The 26,096-nt window shown below is 33.6% G+C and overlaps 3 protein-coding genes across 3 annotated transcripts; all 3 read right to left on the reverse strand.

The window, feature by feature from the left end:
- Positions 1-202: 202 nt before the first annotated feature.
- On the reverse strand, positions 203-6,936 carry LOC135847449 (aminopeptidase N-like). Its single transcript, XM_065366978.1, has 14 exons — positions 6,353-6,936; positions 6,045-6,209; positions 4,574-4,876; positions 4,314-4,491; positions 4,077-4,233; positions 3,898-3,979; positions 3,613-3,811; positions 3,231-3,429; positions 2,754-3,019; positions 1,972-2,153; positions 1,697-1,888; positions 1,345-1,497; positions 1,025-1,171; positions 203-940 (listed from the first exon to the last, which is right to left on the reverse strand). The coding sequence occupies exons 1-14, from the start codon at positions 6,874-6,876 to the stop codon at positions 688-690; spliced, it is 3,000 nt and encodes a 999-aa protein (XP_065223050.1). The 5' UTR covers positions 6,877-6,936; the 3' UTR covers positions 203-687.
- A 2,094-nt stretch (positions 6,937-9,030) lies between these two features.
- Positions 9,031-19,435, reverse strand: LOC135847724 (aminopeptidase N-like). Its single transcript, XM_065367390.1, has 13 exons — positions 18,761-19,435; positions 18,473-18,637; positions 17,776-18,078; positions 12,166-12,346; positions 11,918-12,074; positions 11,746-11,827; positions 11,471-11,669; positions 10,962-11,157; positions 10,614-10,891; positions 10,292-10,473; positions 10,016-10,192; positions 9,665-9,805; positions 9,031-9,573 (listed from the first exon to the last, which is right to left on the reverse strand). The coding sequence occupies exons 1-13, from the start codon at positions 19,282-19,284 to the stop codon at positions 9,288-9,290; spliced, it is 2,871 nt and encodes a 956-aa protein (XP_065223462.1). The 5' UTR covers positions 19,285-19,435; the 3' UTR covers positions 9,031-9,287.
- A 355-nt stretch (positions 19,436-19,790) lies between these two features.
- Positions 19,791-25,929, reverse strand: LOC135846724 (aminopeptidase N-like). The gene is made up of 13 exons (XM_065365978.1): positions 25,311-25,929; positions 24,980-25,144; positions 24,357-24,659; positions 24,069-24,249; positions 23,397-23,550; positions 23,233-23,314; positions 22,948-23,146; positions 22,366-22,564; positions 21,744-22,021; positions 21,489-21,670; positions 21,213-21,389; positions 20,319-20,459; positions 19,791-20,220 (listed from the first exon to the last, which is right to left on the reverse strand). The coding sequence occupies exons 1-13, from the start codon at positions 25,856-25,858 to the stop codon at positions 19,953-19,955; spliced, it is 2,877 nt and encodes a 958-aa protein (XP_065222050.1). The 5' UTR covers positions 25,859-25,929; the 3' UTR covers positions 19,791-19,952.
- Positions 25,930-26,096: the final 167 nt, after the last annotated feature.

Here is a 26,096-nt window from a genome sequence, read left to right on the forward strand (position 1 = left end):
ATCGATTCTAAACGATTTCCGAGTTCAAAAGGATTTTATTAAAATTTTGAGAAGATTTTTCATGGCGCATTATTTGACATCAAGGAATGCTGAAATGATAACAATCGTACTACATAATAACGTAGAATTTCCAATTTTCAATAATTCTAAACTTTTTTAAAAACTACAAAGGCTCCTTGAAAATGAGCATTCTTGATTTTCATTTTCAAACTTTTCCCATTCTCAAAAGAGTGGGAGAAATTTATTTTTAAATATGCGAACAAAAAAACAAGAGGAAAACATTGAAAATATGTACACAGCTTAAAACTACCTATATAATTATTAATTAAAAATAGGTTTAGAGAAAAGTTTGATTCGAATTTTCAGGATGATGAGAAAAAGAAAAGAGCGAGCAACCATACCAATGCGAAAACATGATCATCTGGGTATCCCTTGTTCATCTTTCCCTCAGGATAGTTCATCCTCATCCTGACTAATTCAATCAAACACATCTAGAGGTTTTCGCTCAGGCATTACAGCTGAAGTTCTTGACGAAACTTTTAAAACTTTCAATACCTAGGTACCGCACATAAATACCCCTCCGTAAAATTATACGCAGGTATCATCAAAAATGAATCGAATTATCTAGAATAAAGTACCTATCTACATGACTTTTCTAAAATAAAACAGTATTTTTATGAGTTTAATTTAACTTGATAACAAACATTCACCGGGAAACCGTTCCATAAATTTGGTAGACCTGCGGTATGCAATTTTTTTCTCAGCGTTAATTCGCAAGTTTCTCAGCATTTGGATGTATTTTGAATATTTATTTCGATCTAAAGATTCGAATTCAATTTCCATCTCTTTGACCAACTCCAATTGTTCTTCAGTTTGGATTTTTGAATCGATTGAATTCAACAAACTTTCCCAAAATTCGATACCGTATTCATCGAGGATGCTGAAATTGAACGATTATTATTGTATGTAGGCAGGTACCTACTAGTTCGTCACTTTGAAAAATTACTGAATGTGGCGAACTTACGAAAAATTATTAATGCTTTCTTGGGAAGGTTTAATGATTTCGGTCGTAACTAACGTGTTAAAAAAGGATTTAATTAAAGTTGTCTTCGCGGGCGAAGCACTCTCTACGTGGTCCTGGTCAAGTAAACCATCTAAAACTTTGACCCCACTGCACACAAACGAAAGTACGTAGCTAGATTTTTTTTAAATATCTTAGAATCTAAGAATATTTATTCAAACTGAATCAACGTTGAATTTTTTTTCATCAGAAAAATTAAATTCTTCACTCACACTAGGCCCGTTGATTTGATTTTATTTCAAGTAAACGTTGAATCAACTTACTCCTTCCACCAGCTGGACAGAAGAATAAATTCTGAAATTCGTTTCCTTTCATCGGGTTCATTACTTCGCTGATAGTTACGCAAATTTTTCCGCATGGAAAAAGCTCTCTCTGGGTGGTCCATTTTAAGTATACTACATCCATTTTTGAGACAGCTGCAAACAAGCAAAAGTATTTAACTAGTTTTTATTCAGTCTCTTAGAATCTTAGAATATTTATTCAAACTAAGTCAAAGACGAGTTTTTTTCAACTGGTAGGTATACCTTACGTATTATATTATCAACAAGAAAAATTGAATTATTTGCCTACAGTGGCCCGTTGATTTTGTTTTATTTTAAGTAAACATTGACTTACTCATTATACATCGTCACGACCCAGTCGGGCAAATATTGTACGCAACAGAATATAGATTCTAAAATTTGTTTCTTTTCATAGGGTTCATTACTTCGCCGATAGTTACGCCATAAATGATCGAAAGTTGTTTTCGGATTATCAGAATGCTGTAGAGCATTGCAGAATACTGCTGGTCTCAGGTTTTGTGGAATTCTGTAAAGTCAGTTGTATGTATGATTGATTATAAATGGGAGACGGGACTCGGATACGTACTCAAAATAATTATAACTGCTTACTTGTTGAAATTATCGTGATTTTTTTCATACATTTGTAATAGTTGTTCTGTGCAATAATTTATGCCAAGATCTTTCGAAAGACTTAGAAATTGTATTTTCACGAGGATCGTAATTTCATCATCTGACTCAGATATACATCCAAACTTCTTCAGTGGTTTTTCGAGAATTGCTTTCAATTGATTCTATAGAGAATGACGAGGGGAAAAAAGGAAAGTAGATACATATCTAATATTATGATTTTTATATATAGGTAGGCTACTAGGTCTTAATTGATCGAGTGCTAATGTGTAATAGGTAGCTACTTGTGCAATGCGACCTCGACCATTGTCATTAAAATCCCAGACCACTTTTAGAGTTCTACTGAGCGGTTGAAAATTACCAAATCGTTTACCTATTTTTAGACGAATTCATTTTTTGAAAATTGTTTCTTCGAAAATATTTCGCATTTATTATGCCAAAACATCCAAAGTTATAATTATCATTTCTGAAACTATAGGGAAATATTTTTAAACGCAGTGATGCCAATTTTTCGTCCATTTTAGCCAATTTCAAAAAAAAAATATGACAATGGCCTAGGCCGACGCTATATCTCAAATAGGTACTATCTTTTGCGGTAAATTTTCTCAAAGCAGGTTGGGTAGGGACTACAGCGAAAAATCCGCATCTGAATTTAGTCATAAAATCCTTCGATATTTTTTTCCACCGTCCACCCCTTATATTGGTACATATACGTACTTAATTTAAATTAATTTCTGCCCAGTTGTAAATTGTTATCAACTTACTTTAAGTGGTGCAGAATTGGACTGTTCGTTTATGAATTTCTGAAACCATAGAGAGACGGGATACCAAGGTATTATACTCGTTTCATTATTAAGGTACTTAATCAGGCGACTAGCTATTGTGCAGTTGATTAACTGATCTTCAGCAAGAGTTAATGCGTCATCGATTAATTGAGCTCGATTTAAAACGTGTATTTTTGTGTGATCTTCCATGAGTTGATCGATTAGAAGTTTCCAATTTTCCGGATCATAATTCACTCTATAATATCCTGCGAAAAAAAATAATCGATTACAAGCTGGTTGATATAGGCAGCTTTCAAATTTTACTTGCTTTTCGGATCTTTTTTTCCTCTCAAACTCTCTATTTTCGACATTTTTTAGGAATATTGTTCATCATAAAAAAGAATTTGATAGATTTTCTCCGAGAGAACCACAAAAAAAAATTCGCTCCAGTGTGAAATATAAGGGCAGGTACTCAACCTGTTCGTTTCAAATTGAATAAGATCCAGTCCAATTTATTAAATCCAGTCAATTTTGTAGATTTATCAGCAAATGACCAATCAACTGGTTGAAGATTTGAAAACTGCTGCTGTGACTTTGTTGTATAGGTCAATGGTACGATCCATTTTTGATCCTGGTATCGAGCATCAGACGCCTCAATTCGTCGTGGATAGGGAGTCTATAAATTAAGAAATTTTCACAGTTGAAAACAAAAAAAATCATTTTAAGAAGAGCGTTCCTTTCACTTCTGCCACTTTCATTCTCTGATTGAAAAATGGAACGGAATTTTTAAAAGAGGTGTTAGATTTGTAAAGCTTGTGAAAAATTCTGTGTTAAACACTTAATTTCAAATCATATCCACCTGCGTAATTTTAACTTCTCCTTCTTCATAAGAACGAGTCACGGTGATCAACGGGTATCCGATATTTTCGGTCCATGTTTTCATTATATCAGAAGCGTGTACATGAGGAGGAATATGTGACACCGAATCAAAGTCTACTTGTTTGTCAAATGCATCGAATAAATTTTTCTCCACTGCTAAACCATGTTGATTTTGTTGCCTGTAATGAATTTTTGTATCATGGCAGAAACACAGACGATAAAGAAAGATGCAATTTTTTGGACTCAAATAAATATTTTCACTTACCCGTCTATTAAATACCTGCGCAGTGCGCTTTGGAATGTTTTTGCAGAAAACATTAGTTCAAACATCCTGATCAAAATAGCTCCTGTGAAAACGTGCCAGAGTTAAGTAACTTACTGAACATTCTAAATACCTATTTGATTGCAGTCATGTAGATGAATTTTCTTTGATAAATTTTGTACCTTTGTTGTAACTCATTGCTTCATTGTACGAGCGTTCAATGTCTTTGATTTTTCGGTTTGGCCATGTTATTGCACGTTCAAAGGATATGTCTTCGATTAGGGTGTTTTGGGTCACAATCCCGACAAAAATCTCTTCCTGTTTCCAAGTTGGTTCTATCTAATAAAACAATATAAATTGGTGTTACCAAACGGATATTTTTATTGTTCTTTAAAACCAAATTAAAAACAAATACTTACTGCCGCAGATGCGAAAAACTGGAAGTAAGTCGCAAATCCATCTTTTAACCATAGATAATCGTACCAAGAAGGCGATACTAAGTCACCAAACCATAAATGCGCAAATTCATGACTTATAATTGTAGTTACGGCAGCTTCAAAGATTTTGTAGTCGTTCTTCAAAATCACCATATTTTCACTGTTTGAACCAATTTAATATCTTTAGATCAATAGGTAAGGTCTATGAATTTATTTTGCATAATTCTCGGAGTTATTCTTACTCGAATACAATCATTCCCCAATTTTCCATTCCTCCTCGGAAACTTGGTATCGCTACAATGTCCAGCTTTGGTAAAGGATATGGAATTCCGAAATATCCCTCGAAAAATGCCAGCAGTTTAGAAGCCTGTTGTAAGGTGTATTGTGCTTTTTGTATGAGGTCTGGCCTGGCATTCACTCGTATTCTTTGGTCTAGATTTTGATCTGTGAACTGTTTGAAATCTGATACCATGAAGGCAACTATGTATGTAGGCATTGGAGGAGTTGGTTGAAATTTCTCATATCCTAGGCCATTGCTCATGGAGCTGAAAACATGATAATTGAAATTAATGCTTCCTAATTATGGATTAGTATCGTGGGAGATGGTGGAGTCGATACTTAATCATATATTTTGAATCGAAAATAAAATCGAATATTTTATCGAATTAACATCACACGTATCGATATTTGGAGTAAGGATATTTTCCCTCCATATTGGCACTTCTTCGATACTATACTAAATTTTCAATGAAATTATAGGTAGGTATCTAGAAACTGATGGAAACCATCAATGTCAGGTAAATAGGTGAAAAGTCTTGAACTTTGTTTAAAAGCCCATCAAAAATTTGAAGGAATTATAATTTTGAAAAATTTTGTCACTTTTTGACGAAGTTTGGGACTCTTTGCCTATTTTTTCAACATTCAAACAATCTGCAGAAGATGAAAGAAAATCGTTTGAAAATTAAAATTTTCAATTTAAAACTAAAAGTAGTGCCTGTAAAGAAAAAAAATGCAAAAATTGAAAAAAATCTGGAAATTTTGACCATTAGAACTTGTGTAATGATGATTTTTTGAAGGTTGAGTTTCTCCACAACGTTCGAAAACGGAGTGGCGGGTCAACGAGCTCACAGCAACGTGACGTCACAGGGTGAATACACAATCTACGCACAGCACTACATATATGTACGTAGAAGAATGAAAAGACGGATTTGCGCATCAAATACGCGCCGGTCATGTTGTGAAAAGAATGTAAACTTGACCTTGTGACGTCACATTGTGAGCTCGTCGACCTGCCACTTTGTTTTCGAACGTTGTGGAGAAACAACTCAACCTTCAAAAAATCATTACACGAGTTCTAATGGACCAAATTTTCAGATTTTTTTTTCAATTTCCGCATCTTTTTACTGGTACTACGTGTAGTTTTAAATTGAAAATTTTTAACAGTTATTTTCTAACTGTACCGTCATACCTATAGTTTTTTTTTCAATTTTTTTATACTGGGCATATAATAATTGCCAAGATTTTTACGCCCAATTGAATGTTGCAAAAAAAGCGAACAGTGCTGAACTTTGTCAACAAGCAACAAAAAGAAAGAATAATTTCGAAACATTTTTTAAAGTTTGAAAAAAATAGAAGTGCTTGTTTTTTTTTCTTTTCTTGTTTCTTTTGCGATTGAATAATGAATATAAAAATGGGTTTATATAATTTACTTACTCGGCAGGTAGTAGTTCTGTTGTTTCACTAGGCATGTTACTAATAGCTACATGTTTCTTGGAATGTGCTAAATAAATGGTGAAGGGAGTTCTGAAACGAGGCTCGTCGAAACATGGGAAAGCTCTTCTAGCATACGTTTGTTCAAATTGCGTGGCCACAAACCAGCTGAAAAATATAAAAATAAGTAGGTAAAGACTGCAGAAAACAAATGAAAATAATTTTTAAAAAGTTTGAAAATGTGGGTAGGTTTCCCCGAACAAAAAGGAGTAGATTAGGTACTTTTAAAAAAATAAAATAAAATAACTTACTGTGTTTGATTATCCTCTGATTTATAGGAAGCCCGATAAAATCCTGTGTAACCTGATTCAAACTTGCCTTGAAATGTAATCGATATTTTATAATTCTGATTATAATTGAATTTGCCTTCTGTCTTTATAATGATGATTTCATTTTTCTCATCCAATGTATGCGATGTGGGTATTGGAACGGTTGCATTTTTCACGCTTCCTTCAGCTCCTGTTACCATTACGTTTTGTATTTGGAGATTTTTGCTGTGTAAAATTATCCGATCAGTTGTAAAATGGACGTGAACGATTATCTCCACTTGGCCAGTGAATGTAAGCTTCTCCAAATCAGGCGCCATTTTCAATTCGTAAGAAACTGGTATCACGTCGTTAGGTAATCTGTAGATATCCGCGTTTTTGTCATTTCCATCTTTTAAATCTTGTAAATCTGTTGATGAACGATGTGGAAACGGCGAACTTTCAACGAGAAGAACGGTAGTAAAAATAATAACGCTGGAAAATAACCAAAAATTATTCTTCGGTCCCATGATTATCGAATTGTACAATTTTCACGTTTTAACGACTTCACAAAAAAATTGGTCGAGTTTAAATGTGCGAATTTTTTTTTTGAAATCGTTTAAATATGATTTTTTCCTTCCGTTAACTCGCTGATAAATTTATTGAGCGATTACGATATTTCTATGTACTTGCTTTGAGTTACATCCTGTTAACGTATTTGCAGATCAGATAATGTGCTGATACCGTTCGTGTGATTGTTGTAGATTTAGATTAAAATTGGTACAAATAACTAAACGATTGCGATGTACATGGGTTTAAAATTCAGATACCCTAATTACGATTATGAAAATTTTACTGCAACTGTGAAAGGTGACGAGAAAAATATTTCAAAATTGTGTAGTCCAGTAAAATTAGCATAAAAATATGGTCTATAGTGCAAATCGAGGCGGCAAGCTGATTTTTGGTATACTGGTCCATTTTGATGTCCTGAAAACGAATCCAATGAGTCCCCTCCTGTCCTGGGTGTGCTTTCCCCCAAATTGTGGATCTGAGCCCCCCAAAATCAGTTTTTGGCCAATGTATCGAAATGTATTGACTATATCCCAAAAATGATTGTAGAATGTTGTTCTACGTCGAATTTCCGATCTAGTGATATATCAACTGTCCTTTTACCCCCCAGGGGGTGGGGTTAGAACCATTCAAATGAAAGGGGTTTTCTAAAAAACACAAAAAAGCTATCGGTCCATAAGAGGGGTGAAATGGCCCCCGCGAGCGTTCGAGTCGATACTAGCATGGAAGGTGGGTCCCATCGAGAAACTTCCCCGTGAAAAATTTCAGATCGGCACCACCTCCCCTTTTTGGGGAATCCCCCTTTTCTGAAATTTCAATACCACTTTTCTCAGCCCCATTTCAACCGATTTTGAAAATTTTTCAGTATAGCCTTTTTTAGGCAGAATCAACAAGAATCGTAAGAGGGGCGGACAAATCACTGATATGGGGCTATAAATATCGAAAGGGAATTTAATATTCAGAATTTTGGGAATCGCGAAAAAAAGTGTTGGAGGATTTTACTTGACCAAATTTAGTAGGGTTTTTCATTTTGAATTGAAATGAGCCACTCAGTGAATATTTTAGCTCTGGAGGGGAAATCGTAACTCACAAAAAAATGTCACCAGTTCAATAGAAAAATTCAGAGTCCTGCAGAGGTTTGAATTTTTTAAGATATAGCCTACAAATGGCATTATCAGGTGAAAAAATTCTTAGATGATTTTTTTTCATTTTTGGAACTTCTCAAATCCTCAACGTTTTTAAACGCGGATTACTTATTAACATTTTTCAAAACGATTAAAAAATCTATTTCTTTCTATGAGCTGGCAAATTTAGCAAAAAGGATGTTGTATCATCCGACCATTTTTCATGGTAACGGATGCTTATAATCGATTTCGCAGGATATTAGATAAAAAGTACGTACGTACTACTTATCAAAATTGAAACATTCAGATAAAATAATGTACATCAAATTATATCTAACCTTATGTATTTTTATGCGATCGGTGTTATAAAATTTTAGCTAGGTACGAAAAAAAGACCAAAAAAATTACATGTGGAACAATATTTTAATAAATGAGTTTTCCTAAAATTTGGTAGAGTTGCCTGATATACAATTAGGAATAGGTAGATACATATATACCATCTCTTCTCCAACTTCGAATGTGCCATCATATTGTTGAGATCAAACGGCGAACTATTTTTAAGGAATCTCAGAGTTGTGTAATTTCATTCCTTAAATAATCTAACGTCTTCTGCATTAATTTGTAAGTTTTTTCAATAAGCCTAAATGGATAATTTTATGCGAATTTTTAGTCATCGCCATTCCTACATTCCACTTAAACCGCTCTAGTTTTCATTTCCATAATCTCTATCTATTGTAATATCCTGCAGAGTTGATTATTAAAACTCATTATCATGAAAAATTGTTGGATTATTTTTATCTTTTTATTTATCGAAAAGAGAATCCTGTGCTGCACATCCCAGCTCATCGAAAAATATTCATGTTACTTATTAGTAATAAGTATGAATACATGGAGCTTCCTGGTCAAATTTCAACAGCAAACATAGTTCAGTAATTTCATAATCATAGAAAATTATTTAATTAGGTATTCTAAATGTACAAATTAATTTGAACCAATTAATCTAAATAATAGGTAAATATCTATCTATAGGCCAAAACAATTAATTGGATTAACAAAAACGATTGAAATTGTTGAAATATTATTTAAATCTCGACCTATTGTAAAAATCTTTCAATCAATTTAATTTACAAAAGCCAACTTACTCGTATTTACTTATAAAGTAGGTATGTGCTTCAAAAATATCAATAAAATAATATTCTATATGTACTAACAATAAAACTTTGAGATCACAAAAATTCAATTCAAAATCAGAATAGATTATTTGAGATTGTCCCTCGTATTGCAGAAGTTTCGGAAGTTTTATTCAACAACAAACATCTATTCGGGAGCAACTCTTTGAATATGATTTTTTTCTCAGCATTAGTGCGCAGGTTTTTAACCAGCTTGACGTATTCGACGTATTTTTGTTGTTCTAGAGATTCAAATTTGATTTCCAAACTTTTAATCATGTTCAATTGTTCTTCGGTTTGGATTTTTGAATCGATCGAAATCAGTAAAGTTCTAAGAAAGTTGATACAGTTCTCATCAAGGTTGCTGAAATAGAAAGATTTTTAATTAGGTAACCATCCTTCTAGTTGGATAAAACTTTTTTTTAAAATGTCAAATGTGGCCTGCGTGTACTTACGATAAACTGGAAACTTTTTCATCGACAAATTTTATGGTCGCAGTAACCGTTGGTATTTCTGAAGGGAATTTTTTGAAAATAAACGATATATCATGCTGAGAAATTTCTTCAATTTCTGGATCAATTGTTTTCGATAAAATGCTAAAAATGCAAACAAAGAAAGGACGATCTAATTTTTGAGTTTTCAATACGTACATTTCAAAAATTACTAATTGAAGATATTTTGATTTCTTCATAGCTTTTAACTTTCTAATTGAAGATCTTGCGAGATGTTTATCTCGCAAAATAGGTAGGTACACCTACCTATGTAATTTACATAATAATGTCAGTGTGAGTACTGAGTAGCATTACCTTATGATAACTTCTTCGTCATTTGTGCAAGAAAATATCGATTCAAGAATTTGTTTCTTTTCGTACATTTCATTACTTATTTGATAATGATGCCATAAATGTTCGTAAATTTTCCTGGGCTCATCAGAGTAACGTAAAGCGTTGCAAAATACTGCACATTTCAAATTTTGTGGAATTCTGTGAAAAAAATGAGTATCTGTTAAGTTCTAATACGGAATTATTCAACTACTTGTACATAGGTAGGTACCTATCTGAGTATCTGAACTTAATGCTCACTTGTTTAAATTATTGTAATTTTTTTGATATATTTGAAACAGTTTTCTTGCACACTTATTTATGCCTACTTGTTTCAGAAGTATTGAAAATACTTGTTTCCCAGTTCGCGTGATTTTATCATCTGTTGTTGATGCGCATCCGATGATTTTGAGTGGTTTTTTAAGGAATTTTTTCAATTGTTTCTGAAAAGAATGTTTAGAGAAAGAAAAAATAATTTCGACTGTGGTTCATTTGATTTTGATCGATCATAGGTCTATGTGAATTTTCCTAGATTGGATAGAATTTTTTAAATGTAGATACAGTTGTACGATGGCATACTCACTTTGAGAATTTTCTGTGATTCAGGGTCCGTTTTTTTACTGGATATCAATTTCAAAAGCCATACAGAGGCAGGATACCAAGGTATAACACTTGTTTCATTTTGCAAATATTTTATCAAACGACCTGCTATTTTGCAATTGATTAATCGATCAGTGGCTAAAGTAAACACATCGTCGATTAATTGAGCTCGATTTAGGACGTGTATTTTCTTATGATTTTTCATCAGCTGATTGATCAAGAGTTGCCAATTTTTCGAGTCATAATTTACTCTGTAATATCCTGCGAGGGAAAAGCGTCCATTAAAATTAGATTGAAAAAGTTTCTGTTACAGGAAGTATAAGATGGGTACCTGATCGTTTCAAGTTGAATAAAATCCACTCTGAATTATTAAATCCGGTTAGTGTTGTAGGCTCGTCCGCAAATGACCAATAATTTGGTTGAACATTTGAAAACTGCTGCTGGGACTCTGTTGTGAAGGTCAGTGGGACGATCCATTTTTGATCTCTGCTTGAATCATCGGATGGCACTTTCAGGGGATATGGTGTCTGAATTTTAAAATGATCACAATTTAGAATAGGTACGAATTTTTTTTGCTAGTAAATAATACGTTTACCCCGAATTGGCTGAAATATTTTAAGAGGAAAATCAAAAGAGAACCCACAGGTACATTCCCAGACCAATAGATTTCATTTTTCGATTTTTAAAGAATTTTTTTCAAAATTCAAATTGGGCTTATTTTTTGTAAAAAATATTGTAACTTGATTTAATTGAGGTAGGTTTCCATAATCTTGTTGCTTCAGTTGAAGTATCAGTAGGTAATGCAATTTATGTATGTAGTTGATTTTAAAAGAAATTTACCTGTAGAATCACAGCTGTTCCTCGTTTATAAGAACGAGTTACATTGATTAAAGGGTATCCTATATTTTCGGTCCATGTTCTCATTATGTCGGAAGCGTACACATGAGGAGGAAGATGTGACAACGAATCGAATTCCACCTGTTTGTCAAATGCATCGAATAAATTTTTGGGCACTGCTACCCCGTTATGATTTCGCCGCCTGTAATAAATTTTCATATTTGTGAAAAGGAAAATCATTGAAGATAAATTTGAATAAATTTTTGAATTATACTCACCCATCATCTAGAAACCTACGCAGAGCGTTTTGAAATGTACTTGAAGAAAACATTAATTCGAACATTCTGATCAGAATAGCACCTGAAAAATTGAATTAGAAATTAGATGTACATTGTACTTATTTAGTACCATCAGTGTTTGTTTTTTTTAAATATGTAGCTATATTTGCACCTTTTCGATAACTTATGTCGTCGAAAGAGCCATGAATGCCTTGAAATGTTCGTACTGGCCGTGTTAATGCATATTTGAACGAAGTTTCTTCCAAAAAAATCATTTGAGTCGTTTCAACAACAAAAATCTCTTCACGATTCCAAGTAGGTGGCCCAATCTTGAGAGGAAAAAAGCATAAATAAATGAGTTGTATTCTCAAAAAAAAAAAAAAAAAAAAAAAAAAAAAATAGGTATCGACGTAGACTTACTGCAGCAGTCGCAAAATATTGAAAATAAGTCGCAAATCCTTCTTTCAACCAAGTATAATCGTACCAAGCCGGTGTTACCAAATCTCCAAACCACAAATGTGCAAATTCGTGGCTTATGATTTCACTTATATCAATCTTCTGATCTTCAGAACCGTTACCATCCAATATCACAAAATTTTCGCTGTTTGGAAATGGAAGACAATCACAATTTCATTCATAAAGGTTACAGCAAAAATTCTAAATTGATCACAAAATTGAAATTTTAATCCCACAAATTACACAGTATTTTAGAAAGTCCCAGTCATCAAATTTTGGTCAAAACAAAGGTTTTCTGTAGTGTGACACGTTTTCAAATAGATATTGGGTGTTGCGAGAGTTTTTGGTATATTTGAAGGTCTTCTACCTTTTTTTTTTTTTTTTTTTTTTTTTTTTTTAATGAAAAATTATTGCATTGGAACTTTTTATTTTCAAAAAACTCATGTTAAGGACATTTTTGGACTGATATATCCAAGTTTTCATCTCATCAATTTACCAAATTATGGTCTTTCGAATGAGGTCAAATTTGAATTTCTAATAGATCCACCATTTGAAAATTGCTGTTTCGTTTTTTTTTTAATATTTACCTCTTAATTTTATACCTACGAGTAGTTATAAAAGACGACCAAAAAGTTCAAGACAAGATAACAGTCTTGATAAATAAGGAATGCTGACTGTACGGAAGATTTTTCAGATATGACGTCATAATTCGGCCAATTTATGAGCATCACCGTGACATCACATCCTTTATCGTTCTCGATTGAATCACTTCCTCAAATAACATGTGATTTGAAATTATTTATTTTACTTCAACTTCATCTATCATGCACGCCGCCGACTCGATTTCGATTATTATTCTAGTATAATCATTCGAATATTACTTCAGTTTTTAAAATTGATATCAAAATATGTAAGAAATGGCGTATATTTGCGCTCATTGTTTTGAAACATTCACTAATAAGTGTAAATTGGTGAAGCATATTCGCACTCACATCTATACTAAACCTCGCCGTGAAATAGTTCGTAATAAACGTATCTCCTGTTGTTTCTGTGTTGAAAAGTTTTCCACATACTTGCAGTATGAAAAGCATCTTGTTTCTCATGATGTATCCATTGACAAAGAAGAGCTTTCTTTTAAAAATGATTATGGTTTGTATGGTTTAGTAGTTATCCTGTTTTAAATAAAATAATTATATAACTGTCTACATAACTAAGAAAGCATTCTTCGTTTTGCATTTTAGAATTCAAAAACTGGCAAGATGGTTTGAACAAGACTGGACAGCATTATTCGAAGGATAGCTGTACGAAAAAAATCAAAAGCGGATACGTCGAGTATTTTCGGTGTCATAGGTCTTATCTTGCCAATGTTACAAAAGGAAAACGAATTAAAGGCACTGGTAGCGTGAAAATCGGACATGCATGTGTGTCACAAATGAAAGTTGTCCGTTTTAAGGAAGGAAACGTGATGGTTTATTTCACAAAAACTCATATTGGACATGACTGTCAAATTGGAAAAGTTCCGTTGTTGAAATCTGATAAGCTGAAAATCGTTGACCTAAGAGATTTACTACCAATTCACCGGTTCAATATAGTTCTATTACCATTAGTGATGAGTTTATCGTAATTAATTGAACAATTATTATTTCAGAAAAACTAAATGAAGGTGTTCCATTTCAACGAATTTTGAAAGATATACGAGCTCTTGATACGCCATATTCTGATAATTTGGATAAAATCGAACGCATCCACCTCGTAGATAGAAGAGCGTTGAATGATATCTCAAAGGAGTTTAACGTAAATCAATCAGTTCAGAGGGATCGAAATGATTATGATAGTATTGAAAAATGGATCGAAGAGATGAAAAGCCTGGGCGAAGATAATCCAGTTTTATATTTCAAAAATCAAGATGTTCCTGATGAAGAGAATATATTTGAAAAAAAGGATTTTGTACTCGTTATCATGACTTCCTTCCAAAAGAAGATGATGCTGCAAACATTTGGTAAAACTGCGGTATGTATTGATGGCACGCACTGACTTAATTCATATGATTTTTACCTCTATACTCTCGTTGTGATAGACGAATACGGAAATGGTATTCCTGTTGCCTGCTGTTTCTCAAATCGAGGTGATACAACTCTGTTTGTAAAATTTTTCAATTGCATAAAAGCTCAAGTTGGAACTGTTTGTACTGCTGCCTTCATGTCTGACGGTGCCGAATCATTTTATAATGCCTGGGAAATCGTAATGCAGAAAACACTGAAATTGCTTTGCATTTGGCACGTGTTCAAAAATTGGACAGAAAATGCCGGAAGATTGATTAAAAATAATTCGTCCAAACTTGCTTTAGTGAAAAATTGCCTGCGAAGTTTATGTTATGAGCTCGATGAAAAGAAATTCAAGGATGGTTTGGATACGTTTATGTATGATTTGAAGGCTGATAATGAAACGGAATCCTTTCATGCATATTTTCATCGAGAATATTACAACAAAACCACACAGTGGGCGATGTGTTTTCATAAATACATTGGATTGCATACAAATATGTCTCTAGAGGCCATGCACAAGACAATCAAGTATTCGTATCTCAACGGCATTACATGCAAGAGGTTGGACCGTGGCGTGCATGCAGTGATGCTGTTTGTACATAATGAGATGTTCAAACGTAAAATAAAACTCGAAAGAAACAAATGCACTGCAAAATTTACAAAAATTTTCGATAGCCACCAACGAAGCGTTGGAATCTTGAAATCGGCAATTTCACCTGTATCTGATGGAAATGAATGGCACGTTGAAAGCGCTTCTAACAAAGAGAACCCTCCTTACGAAGTAATTAAAATTTTGGATAAATGTATTGAAGATAACTGTGCTTTAAAATGCCGTGAGTGTTCGATTTGTATCCATTTATATCGATGTTCTTGCAGAGATAACGTTATAAACTTCAACTTATGCAAGCATATTCATGCTGTTGCTCAACATTTTAATAACCATGTGGTCGAAACAGAGCCAGAACCTCCGATAATTTCTCTTGCTCCAGCATCTTTTGCTCAAAACCATATGGTCGAACTCGAAGCAGAGCCAGAACCTCCGATGATATCTGTTGCTCAACATTTTAATAACCATGTGGTTGAAGCAGAATCAGAACCTCCGATAATTTCTCCTGCTCCAGCATCAATTAATGAGATTGATCAAGTTGTGGACATTAATGACGAAACGGAAAAGGAAAATCTGAATAATGAGAAAACTGAATCCAATGTTTTTACTTTCAGTTCAGCAATCAAAAGCAAAATTGTGAAGATCTACAATATGAAAACTTATCCGAAGGAAAACAAAAATGATATCAACGAGTTATTAAATAAACTGATTTCCAAAATGAAAACTCCTTATTAGTACAAATCAAATCTTAAAGGTACGAAACCGAAAAAGCTGATAAAGCAGAAGAGTATTTTTCAATCGACTGTGAAGAGGAAACCAAAACATAAAAAACCTATTACATTGGATTATATTTCTCAGCAGCATTCTCAGCTTGTGATTGATTCGTTGGTAAATACATCGAATGCGATCAGTGTAATTAGCAATATCAGTGGTGATGAGCATTGCTATGGTGCCAGAACCTTGCCTGCTGCTACCAAAGAAAACTCCAAATGAATAATGATAAATACGGTGCCATTATTAATTATTTTATTTTTTAAACTCGTTTTGTTTCTTTCTATTTTAGTAAAGTAGTTCATTGGATTTTTTTCTTTTTTCCTAATGAATAAATACGTTGCCTTCATTTTATTATTTTCAAAACTCGTTGTGTTTCTTTCTATTTTAGTTGTTCATTGTTTTTTTTCCTAATGAATAAATACGGTGCCTTCATTTAATTATTTTTAATTTTTAAAACTCGTCTTGTTTCTTTCTATTTTAGTGTAGGCGAATTAGCTGAAAAATCGCATTAAAAAAACATGTTTACCTAGCCAAGCTTTTTTTGCGGGAAATTGTCGAAGGTGACCCCATGAATAATTCCTGAGAGTTACCACCCCGTACCCCTCTTGCTAATTTTTTTATGGGGGTGGAGAGGGCTAGGTGAGTGTAGCACAAAATGTGAGGTCATATTCGTGTTCAGCAGTATCGAATCATATGAAAACGACATCAATGTCATCAAAATAACTTCATTTCAGAAATACTGAAAATTGAGGGGTTGAGGGGCTCTGGAGAGGGCTAGGTGAGTGTAGCAGAAAATCTGACGTCATATTCGTGTTCAGCGGTATCGAATCATATGAAAACGATACCCTACTCATTAATAGTTATTTTTTTCAAAGTTCCCATTTCACCCCCCCCCCACCCCCTAAGATACATTATTCCAAGTTTTCACCACGGCGCACCAAAGCAAAATTTTTTAATATAGTATATGATGTTTGGGGGTCACAAATACATCCAAAAAACGTGTTTCCAAAATTGTACCTCGCAATCTTGGTTGTTAGCAGGCATAAAAAAATTAAAAAAAAACACCATTTTGAGGGGTAAATATGAGGGGAGGGGGTTGAAAATTTTTGTGGGGATATCTACCAAGTATATACATAACTTCCAGAAAAATTTTCAAAATCGGTTGAAATGGGGCTGAGGACTGTGTTATTGAAATTTCAAAAAAGGGGGGTTCCCCAAAAAGGGGAGGTGGTGTGGATCTGAAATTTTTCACGCGGTAGTTTCTCGATGGTACCCACCTTCCATGCTAGTATCAACCCGAACGCTCTCGGGGGCCATTTCACCCCTCCTACACGACGATATGTTTTTTAGAAAACCCCTCTCATTTAAATGGTTCTAGCCCCACCCCCCTTGGGGGTAGAAGGACAGTTGATATATCACTAGATCGGAAATTTGACGTAGAACAAAAAAGTACTTAACTGTTTTCGACGTAAAATCAACCCCTGAGGAGAAATCTGCGAAAACCCCATTTTGGGGGGGGGTCAGCCCCCCATAAAAAAATTAGCAAGAGGGGTACGGGGTGGTAACTCTCAGGAATTATTCATGGGGTCACCCTCGACAATTTCCCGCAAAAAAAGCTTGGCTAGGTAAAAATGTTTTTTTAAATGCTAATTCGCCTACACTATTTTAGCTGTTCATTCAGTTTTTTTTTCGTTTTAAGCTTTTTCCCAAAACATAATATATTTAAAAAAAATTGATGTACCTATGTGTTTTCATTTTTGATTTTTACGTCAATAATCAATATTCAACTATTCATTTCTAGGTATCGAAGTTCGCAAGATCCGAAGATTACAAAAAATTAAAAATTAAATTCACTGATTGCACTCGTTGAAAACGAACGAATCAGTTTCGTGAACGATAAATTAGCCGAATTATGACGTCATATCTGAAAAATCTTCCGTACAGTCGGAATTCCTGATAAATAACTCAACCAGCAACCCAAATAATTTATGTGTGAGCTAAGTTGCCTACCATAAATACTGAAGGGACATAAGTCAACTCAAAATTGAAAACGTCAGGGCATTTTGAAAATTTGAAAGCATTTCAGATTTTTCTTTTCTCAATTATTAGTCGAAAGGAATGTTTTACTGATCTTATTGCTATTCTTACTCGTAAACGGTCATTCCCCAATTTTCCATTCCACTCGTGTGATTTGGCACCGCTACGATATCCAATTTTGGTAAAGTATAAGGAATTCCAAGGTATCCTTCGAGAAACGTCAACAATTTATTGGCCTGTTCCAAAGCGTATCTTCCTTTTTTCACAGCATTAGGTCTGGCAATAACGCGTATTCTGCGATCTTGATTTTGATCAATCAGCAGTTTGAAATCTGATACCATGAAGGCAACTATGTACGTCGGCATTGGTGGAGTTGGTTGAAATTTCTCGTATCCGAGACCATTACTCATTGAGCTAAAATTCAAATACATCGAAAAATAATTCCCACAGACTTAGATTTTGAAATATTTCAGCTCGTAGCAAAGGTACGTAGGTAGGTATGAAGTAAGTTTAGTTCAAATATTGACTTATTTTCTCAAGTCGAAACTTTTTTGCCTTGTCCCTCCTTTTTAATCGTGTACCCGAAACATGGTCAAAATATCCAACCCCTTCGACTTCCCACTTTTTCTAAATTGAGTGCTGAAAGGTCTCTCGAATTCTCGATCATTTTTAGATTACTTTCAAACACATGTCAAGTCAATGCGAAGCAAGGGGAAAAATCAAAATGAGTTATATGATACTAGGTTACGAGGTACCCTGAGTCGTAAGTTATTATTATAGGTATTTAGATACATATAAGTTCACTTACTCTGCTGGTAACAAATAATCTGTTTCACTGGGCATATTACTAATAGCAATGTGATTTTTTGGACGTGCAATGTGAATAGTGAAAGGAGTTCTGAAACGAGGCTCGTCAAAACATGGAAATGCTCTTCTAGCATAAGTTTCTTCAAATTGAGTTGTCACTAACCAGCTGAAAAATACAAAATCGAAAGATTGAAAATCGCTGTTTGAAAATGTAGATAAATTTACATTACGAAGAAAAAAAATGATCATATTAAAATGATGGGTAGGTAATAATAAAATAGTAAGTTACCGTGTTTGATTATCCATTTTATAAGAAGTACGATAAAATCCTCTGGGATCTGACTCTAACCTGCCATTGAATTTAATCGATACTTTGTATTTCGTATTGGATTTGAATTTGTCACTAGTCTTCTTCTTTTTCTGTATGATGAGGATCTCATTTTTCTCATCCAATTTATACGTTACAGGTATTGCAATTGTCGCATTACTGAAGCATTTTTTTGTTTCTTTTACCATCACGTTTTGTATTTGGAGACCTTTACTGTGTAGAACTATTCGATCAGTTGTAAACTGCACCTGAACATTTATATCCACTTTGCCAGCGAATATAAACCTCTTCAGATCAGGAGCCATTTTAAGTTCATAAGAAACTGGTATCACTTGATTGGGTAATCTGTAGACATCTGTGCTTTCGTGTATGTCTGACGAAAGATGTTGAAAATTTGCGCGAAAAGGTGACGAAGCTCCGACAACAATAACAATGGAAAAAATCGCAACGATTGAAAGTAACTCAAAATTTTTCAAAGCTCGCATGATCACCGAGTTGATAAAATCTCAGGAGTTAATGTAAAAGATGATAATAACTACATATTTATAACTGAATGATTGATTTATGTTGTATTATAGTTTTTTATAAGTCACTTTAATTTACTTGGATAATTATTTGTTTCAGTTTGATTGGTTGATGATTGAGCTGAGTAATTTACCTATTCGAGCCTATTTTTGTTCGTTACAAATTTCATGCCGTTGACGTACCTATTCGTTTATGGGAAATATCTTACCACCGTCTATCACATCGCTCTTCCGCATTCCGTAAGTACTTAAGTAATATTCTGCGAATATTTATGGTGACATTTTTCATATGAAATTATATGTATATTGTGGGTAGGAATGTGCAGTACGTCGAACTTGATGACTAAATTTTAGATATGGTAGTCAGATTGATAAAATGAAATATGAAGTTAACCTAACTACTTTTTCCGGAAATCGGCATCCGTTACTTTAATGAGAAAAACAAAGCAAATGATCAATTGAAACTATACAAACTAATGAATATTTATTTTAAACTTGGAAAATTATGTCAATAAAAATTAAAAATTACATTAAATAGTCCAAAGTAGGTGATTACCTAGGAGTATTAGGTAGGACATAAATCATTTAAAAATCAGAAGAGAATTTTGTAGGGTATTTGAGATTGCAACTCATTTCGTAGAATCCACGTCTTCATCCAATAAAAAACATTCATTTGAAAACCGGTTCATAAATTCAGTATGATCTCTGATTTTTTGCTCAGCATTAATGCGCAGATTTTTTACCATCTTGGTATGTTCGGCGTATTTTTTCAGTTTTGAAGACTCAAATTTGATTTCCAAATTTTGGATCAGCTTCACTTGGTCTTCAGTTTGGATTTTTGAATTGATCGAATTCAATAAACTTTTCAAAAATCTGACATTATATCCATCAAGGTTGCTGAAATTGAACAATTTTGAGTTATTTACACAAGCTTATCACATTTTGAAAAAATTACTGCATAAATATGGAATGGATGTAAGTAGGTAGGTACTTACTGTAAAATAGGAGTTGTTTCATCGATGAATTTAATAGTTGCTGTGACCGTTGGTATTTCTGAAGGGAAATCTTTCAAAATGAACGATACATCTTGCTGAGAAATTTCTTTATTTTTTGGATCGATTATTTTTGATAAAATGCTAAAATAAACACGAAAAAAATGATTCGATTAGTTTTTGATTTACTTATCTTCCCAGAAAACTTGACAATGATTTTTTGATGAGGTCAATTTTTTCCTCAAGTAGAAAGATGCACAGCTTGAGTAGTTCATATTATTTTTAAAATGATGCATACTTAGTTTCAAAAACAGCCCAAGATAGGAACTTACAGCGAAAAATTGCAGTTTTGGTAGAATAACTTACAATTTTATTTTTTCCCATTTTATGTGATTAGATAATACATACCTACATACATATAAGCATTTTAGGGGAAAATTTGCCAGGAATCAGGTTGTAAGAATAAAATTCTGAATCTCTGATGTCTGAACGAATTTGTGATATGATCAATGGTCCATAAGATGCCAGCTATAAACTTTATTTTCGCACAGTATTTTCGCCTCGGAGCCCAAAATTTAAAAATTCATAAAACATCGAAAAATCAACTACAAAAGCTAAAAATTTTGCGAGGAATGAGAAATTGGATTCGTTCTTTTAGTCTAGCACAATCTTATCCAAATCTAACTCACTTATCGTGATAAGTACAACCTATGCCAAACATTTATATTTCAAAACTTCATTTTTTTTGTGCAGAGGTCCTAATGTGATTGGAGATATACCTACATAAGGTTTTCGTTATGTAGGTTCATATCTAATTAAGTGAAAGTAAACGAATTCCAGGGACGATCCTTGTACCTAAGAAGTATTTCAGAACTGATATCAAAATTTCCTACTTACCTCTTAAGAATTTCTTCATCCTTTGTGCAGGAAAAAATCGATTCTAGGATTTGTTTCTTTTCGTAGATTTTATTACTTTTTCGGTAGCTACGCCATAAATGTTCGAAATTTTTTCTGGTGTCATTAGTGTAACGTAAAACATTACAAAATACTGCAGATTTTAAATTTTGTGGAATTCTGCGAAAATAATATTAGATAATGAATGTTTGTAAGTTGTTACTCATGAACTTGAATATACTTATCGAGCTGATTGTGTTTTAAGCATTTTATACTTACTGGGTGACATTATTGTAATTTTTTCGATACATTTGTGATAACTTTTCTGCACAATTATTTATACCAACTGTTTCCAAAAGTTCCGAAAATCGTGCTTTTACAATTCGCGTAATTCGATTATCCGTTGATGATTCACATCCGATATTTTTCAATGGTTCTTTGAGGAATAATTTCAGTTGATTCTGTTGAAAATGGTAAAAAAAATTGATTGTGGAGTCATCTCTACCTATCTACCTATCATATATTTATACTTACTTTGAGAGTTTGCTGAGACGTAGAATTTGTTGCTTCACTGGATATCAATTTCAAAAACCATTCAGAGGCGGGATACCAGGGTAAAATACTCGATTCATTTCGTAAATATTTCAGTAAACGACGAGCTATTTCACAGTCGATTAATTGATCTTCGGTCAAAGTGAACACGTCATCTATTAACTGAGCTCGATTATACTCGTGTATTTTTGTATGGTTCTCGTTCAATTGATCGGTTATAAGTTGCCAATTTTTCGAGTCGTAATTTAGTCTGTAATATCCTGCGAAAGCAAATATGAAAATTTGATTGAGGAACGTGTTTCTTGAATTTCACGTAGGTACCTACATACGTTAGAAAGAAGTTAGGTGTTGATGTGTAGGTAACTTTCTCAACTTCAAAAATATTTGCTCTGATTGAGTTTTTTTTTTTTTTTTTTTTGAACCAACACAGACAAAAAGGTAAAGTTTTTTGGATAACAATTAATGACTCCTTTCCTTTCCAAAGATAATTTTTCATATTGAATCTTTTTTATTTTTTGGAAGAAAAATTGGCGAAATACTTAGCAAGGTCAGTGAATTTTTAGTTCTATAGTCTAATCCCTTTAGTAGGTGGTGAATAGCGAACCTGATCGTTTCAAGTTGAATAAAATCCACTCTGATTCATTAAATCTGGTTAATCTCGTCGGCTCATCAGCAAATGACCAATGAATTGGTTGAACGTTCGAAAACTGCAGTTGTGACTTTGTTGTAAAAGTCAAAGGGACAATCCATTTTTGATCATAGTATTGATTGTCAGTGGTCTTATTTAGTAGTGGATAGGGAGTCTAAATAGGAAAAAAAAATGTTCTGAATTCAGGACACGAATCATTCATATGTAATTAACCTTAGAATATGCGAGTTCCCCATTTTCTTGCATGAAAATTTATTATTTTCCGTTTGTGTGGGAATTTTTTTAATGTCTGCATCTTGTCTAAAACCAATCCTTCTCCCCACCCCACCCCCATCCAAATTTTACAATTTCGAGTCATTCTGGAACCTCCAGAACGATTTTAGGTTTTCCCAGAATTTAAAAATTTCTCCAGAAGGCATGGAAATGAATTTGTGCAGGTGTAAAAATTGAGTCGTGGCTTATCCTCGACCTGTTTAAAGGATTCATCTACATTTGAACCAATTTTCAGACAGTTTACCTATAATTAAAGAGATTTACTTGTGTGATATTAATTTCTCCGCGTTCATAAGAACGAGTCACAGTGATCAGAGGATATCCTGTATTTTCACTCCATGTTTTCATTATATCAGATGCGGATACATGAGGAGGAAGATGTGACAATGAATCGAGTTCTACTTGTTCGTCGAATGCATCGAATAAATTTTTCTGCCCCACTACACCTTGTTGGTTTCGTTGCCTGTCGTGAATTTGGGTTTTAGTTATTAAAAAAAAAAAAAGTTAGGGAAGTAGGTAAAAATATTATTTTTCAATTCAATTACTCACCCGTCCTCTAAAAACCTATGCAGAGCGCTTTTAAATGTTTTCGTAGAAAATATTTGTTCAAACATTCTGATCAAAACTCCGCCTGAGAACAAAAAAAAAAAAAAAGTGGATAAGTTGTTTAAACATCCTTATAGGTAATATTCCCAAGATTTTACGAATCGTACCTTTATAGTAACTTATAGTGTCGAACGAGTTATCAATATCATCACGTTTTCGAATTGGCCATGTTACTGCACGCTTGAAGTTTTTTTCCTCTGTGAGAACATGTTGCGTTTCCAGAATGTCGAAAAACTCATCTACATTCCAAGTGGGTTCGATCTTGAAAAAAAAAAAAATTAAAATAATCAATTAGATATGTCTTCTCCCTTTTTAGGTACCTGATTAGATACCTTACCTACCTAGCTTATCGCTTCTACTAATTGTTATCAATATCAACTTAGTTCTAGTTCGTCAAAATTTGGTTACATTTCGTGTAATCACGAAATAAGTAGCCTGAAAGGCCAATCCACCGTTCTAGCGACTTCAGCTGAATACCTACCACAAATAATGGTGATTTTTTCAAGCCCAAATTTTCCTATTTTACGTAGTTCATACGATGCTTCCAATAAGTTAGTGAATTATCATAATAGATTCGATTATTTTTAAACTTTATTATGTATTTTTCAGAAATTCTTGTTGCGATCAAAAAACAAATTTCTTCTGAAGTACCTATCCTGCTGTTATTTTCTAGAATGATGGATTTTCGGATTGTACTTACTGCGTGAAAATTGATACAAAACTTAATTTTACAGATTAAGCATAATAGGATTTTAAATGAACCAAAAAAAAAAGCTTACCACTGCAGTCGTGAAATGTTCGAAGTAAGATGCGAATCCTTCTTTCAACCATAAGTAATCGTACCAGGCAGGTGTTACCAAATCTCCAAACCATAAATGGGATAATTCGTGACTTAAAATTGTGGTTATATCCATTTTATGGTCTTCATTATGCTCATCATCCAAAATCAAAAATTGTTCGCTGTGCGAATTGATTTTTGCCAACAGAAATAGGTAGGTAATTACATATTTTATGCGATAATACATACATAAATGGATAGTTTTTAGTTCTCGAGAAGCTATTCTCACCCATAAGTCGTCATTCCCCAATTTTCCATTCCACCTGGAAAACCTGGCACGGCTACGATATCCAGTTTGGGTAAAGGATATGGAACTCCAAAGTATCCTTCAAAGTATGGCAGCAATCTAGAGGCTTGATTTAAAGCGTATGAGGCTTTCTTTATGGAATTTGGTCTGGTAATCACGCGTATTCTTCGATCTTGATTCGGATCTTCCAGTAATTCGAAGTCTGATACTGAGAAAGCGACTAAATACGTCGGCATGGGTGGAGTTGGCTGAAATTTCTCGTATCCGAGACCATTACTCATTGAACTGAAAGTATAGGTAGACTACATATGACTGTTTATGCAAGATTCCAATTTAATTTTAAGGTTTCAACTTAATTTTGAAATCACTATTTCAAAAAAAAAATTGTGTTCATTAGGGACCATTTTGAAGAGGAGGTCATGTGCCTAAATATTTTTGGAAACAGAAAACGACAAAGTTAAAAAAAAGTTGACCTACTCCCTCCTCCCCCCCCCCAAATAGATTGATGTAATTTTGGTGTAGGTACTTAATGTTTTGATGATCGGGAAAAATAGAAAAATTTTGGCCTATGTGGAAAATCTACGTTTAGGTACCTAGGTACTTACTCAGCAGGAAGTAGATCTGTTGTTTCATTTGGCATATTACTAATAGCGATATGATTTTTCGAACGTGCTAGATAAATAGTGAAAGGAGTTCTGAAACGAGGTTCGTCAAAGCATGGGAAAGCTTTCCTGGCGTTGATAGCTTCAAATTGTGTTATCGCTAACCAGCTGAAAAATATGAAAATATTGACTAAAAAAATATATGTACATTGTACTAATATGAAAATAATTTTACATCTTTTGAAGATTCAAGGAGGTAAGGGTAAGTAGGTATTGCCAAAATTATGAAAAAAGTTGATAGGTATCCGGGAAAAAAATTTGAATAGGTACCTACCGTGTTTCGTTATTTATTTCATAAGAAGTAGGATAAAATCCTTCCGGAGATGCTGCTTCTTCAGTTATTGCCAACGTTCCTTGAAATTTAATCGATACTTGATAATTACTATCGGATTTAAATTTGCCACTGGTCTTTTTTATGACGATGATTTCATTTTTCTCATCCAACGTGTGGGTTACAGGTATTGGAATTGTTGCATTGCCAAAGCATTGGGCTGGTCTTATTGTTACGTTTTCAATGTTGAGATTTTTACTATGCAAAATTATCTCGTCAGTTGTAAACTCGGTGTGAACGGTTATATTCACTTGTCCAGCGAATCTGAAGTTGGTTAAATCTGGAGCTATTTTCAATTCATAAGAAACTGGCACCACGTCGTTAGGTAATCTGTAAACGTCTTCTTCTTCGGGTTCTTCATCCCTCAAATCAGGCAAATTTGTCGAATGATCTTGAGGATTGGCACGAAAAGGAGAAGCTGCAGCGATAATCACGATAAAAAAAATAATAATGGCGCTCGAAAGTAACCGAAAATTTTTTAAAGCTCGCATGGTGATTGAATTTTACTATGATTTTTACGACTTTACAAATAGAACGAGTGACTTTCAATGTATGAAATAATTTTCAAAAATCGTTTAAATAATTAGGTATGTATGTAGATATATATTTCCCCCCTTTTGCGATGATTAATACTCGTAAGTTGTGTATGATTATGATGCGTTGCTTGTCGCAAATTGCATCCTGTTAGTTTATCAAAATTTTACGTCGTTAGATTAAATTTTGTACGGA

This window comes from Planococcus citri, chromosome 5 (genome assembly GCF_950023065.1).
Source record: "Planococcus citri chromosome 5, ihPlaCitr1.1, whole genome shotgun sequence".
Lineage (NCBI taxonomy): Eukaryota > Metazoa > Arthropoda > Insecta > Hemiptera > Pseudococcidae > Planococcus > Planococcus citri.

What these genes read in the sequence shown, in the direction of transcription:
- LOC135847449 (XM_065366978.1), bottom strand. Translation starts at nt 6,876, where the DNA reads ATGGGACCGAAGAATAATTTTTGGTTATTTTCCAGCGTTATTATTTTT. An exon ending in ACAGAACTACTACCTGCCGA is followed by an intron (nt 4,877 to 6,044) that starts GTAAGTAAATTA and finishes TCATGTTTTCAG; the next exon opens with CTCCATGAGCAATGGCCTAG. An exon ending in AGTTTTTCGCATCTGCGGCA is followed by an intron (nt 4,234 to 4,313) that starts GTAAGTATTTGT and finishes TTGTTTTATTAG; the next exon opens with ATAGAACCAACTTGGAAACA.
- LOC135846724 (XM_065365978.1), bottom strand. Translation starts at nt 25,858, where the DNA reads ATGCGAGCTTTAAAAAATTTTCGGTTACTTTCGAGCGCCATTATTATT. An exon ending in GAAATAAATAACGAAACACG is followed by an intron (nt 25,145 to 25,310) that starts GTAGGTACCTAT and finishes CATATTTTTCAG; the next exon opens with CTGGTTAGCGATAACACAAT. An exon ending in CGTCTCAGCAAACTCTCAAA is followed by an intron (nt 21,671 to 21,743) that starts GTAAGTATAAAT and finishes CATTTTCAACAG; the next exon opens with AATCAACTGAAATTATTCCT.
- LOC135847724 (XM_065367390.1), bottom strand. Translation starts at nt 19,284, where the DNA reads ATGCGAGCTTTGAAAAATTTTGAGTTACTTTCAATCGTTGCGATTTTT. An exon ending in CGTAGGTTTCTAGATGATGG is followed by an intron (nt 11,670 to 11,745) that starts GTGAGTATAATT and finishes AATTTATTACAG; the next exon opens with GCGGCGAAATCATAACGGGG. An exon ending in GAACAGCTGTGATTCTACAG is followed by an intron (nt 11,158 to 11,470) that starts GTAAATTTCTTT and finishes TTTAAAATTCAG; the next exon opens with ACACCATATCCCCTGAAAGT.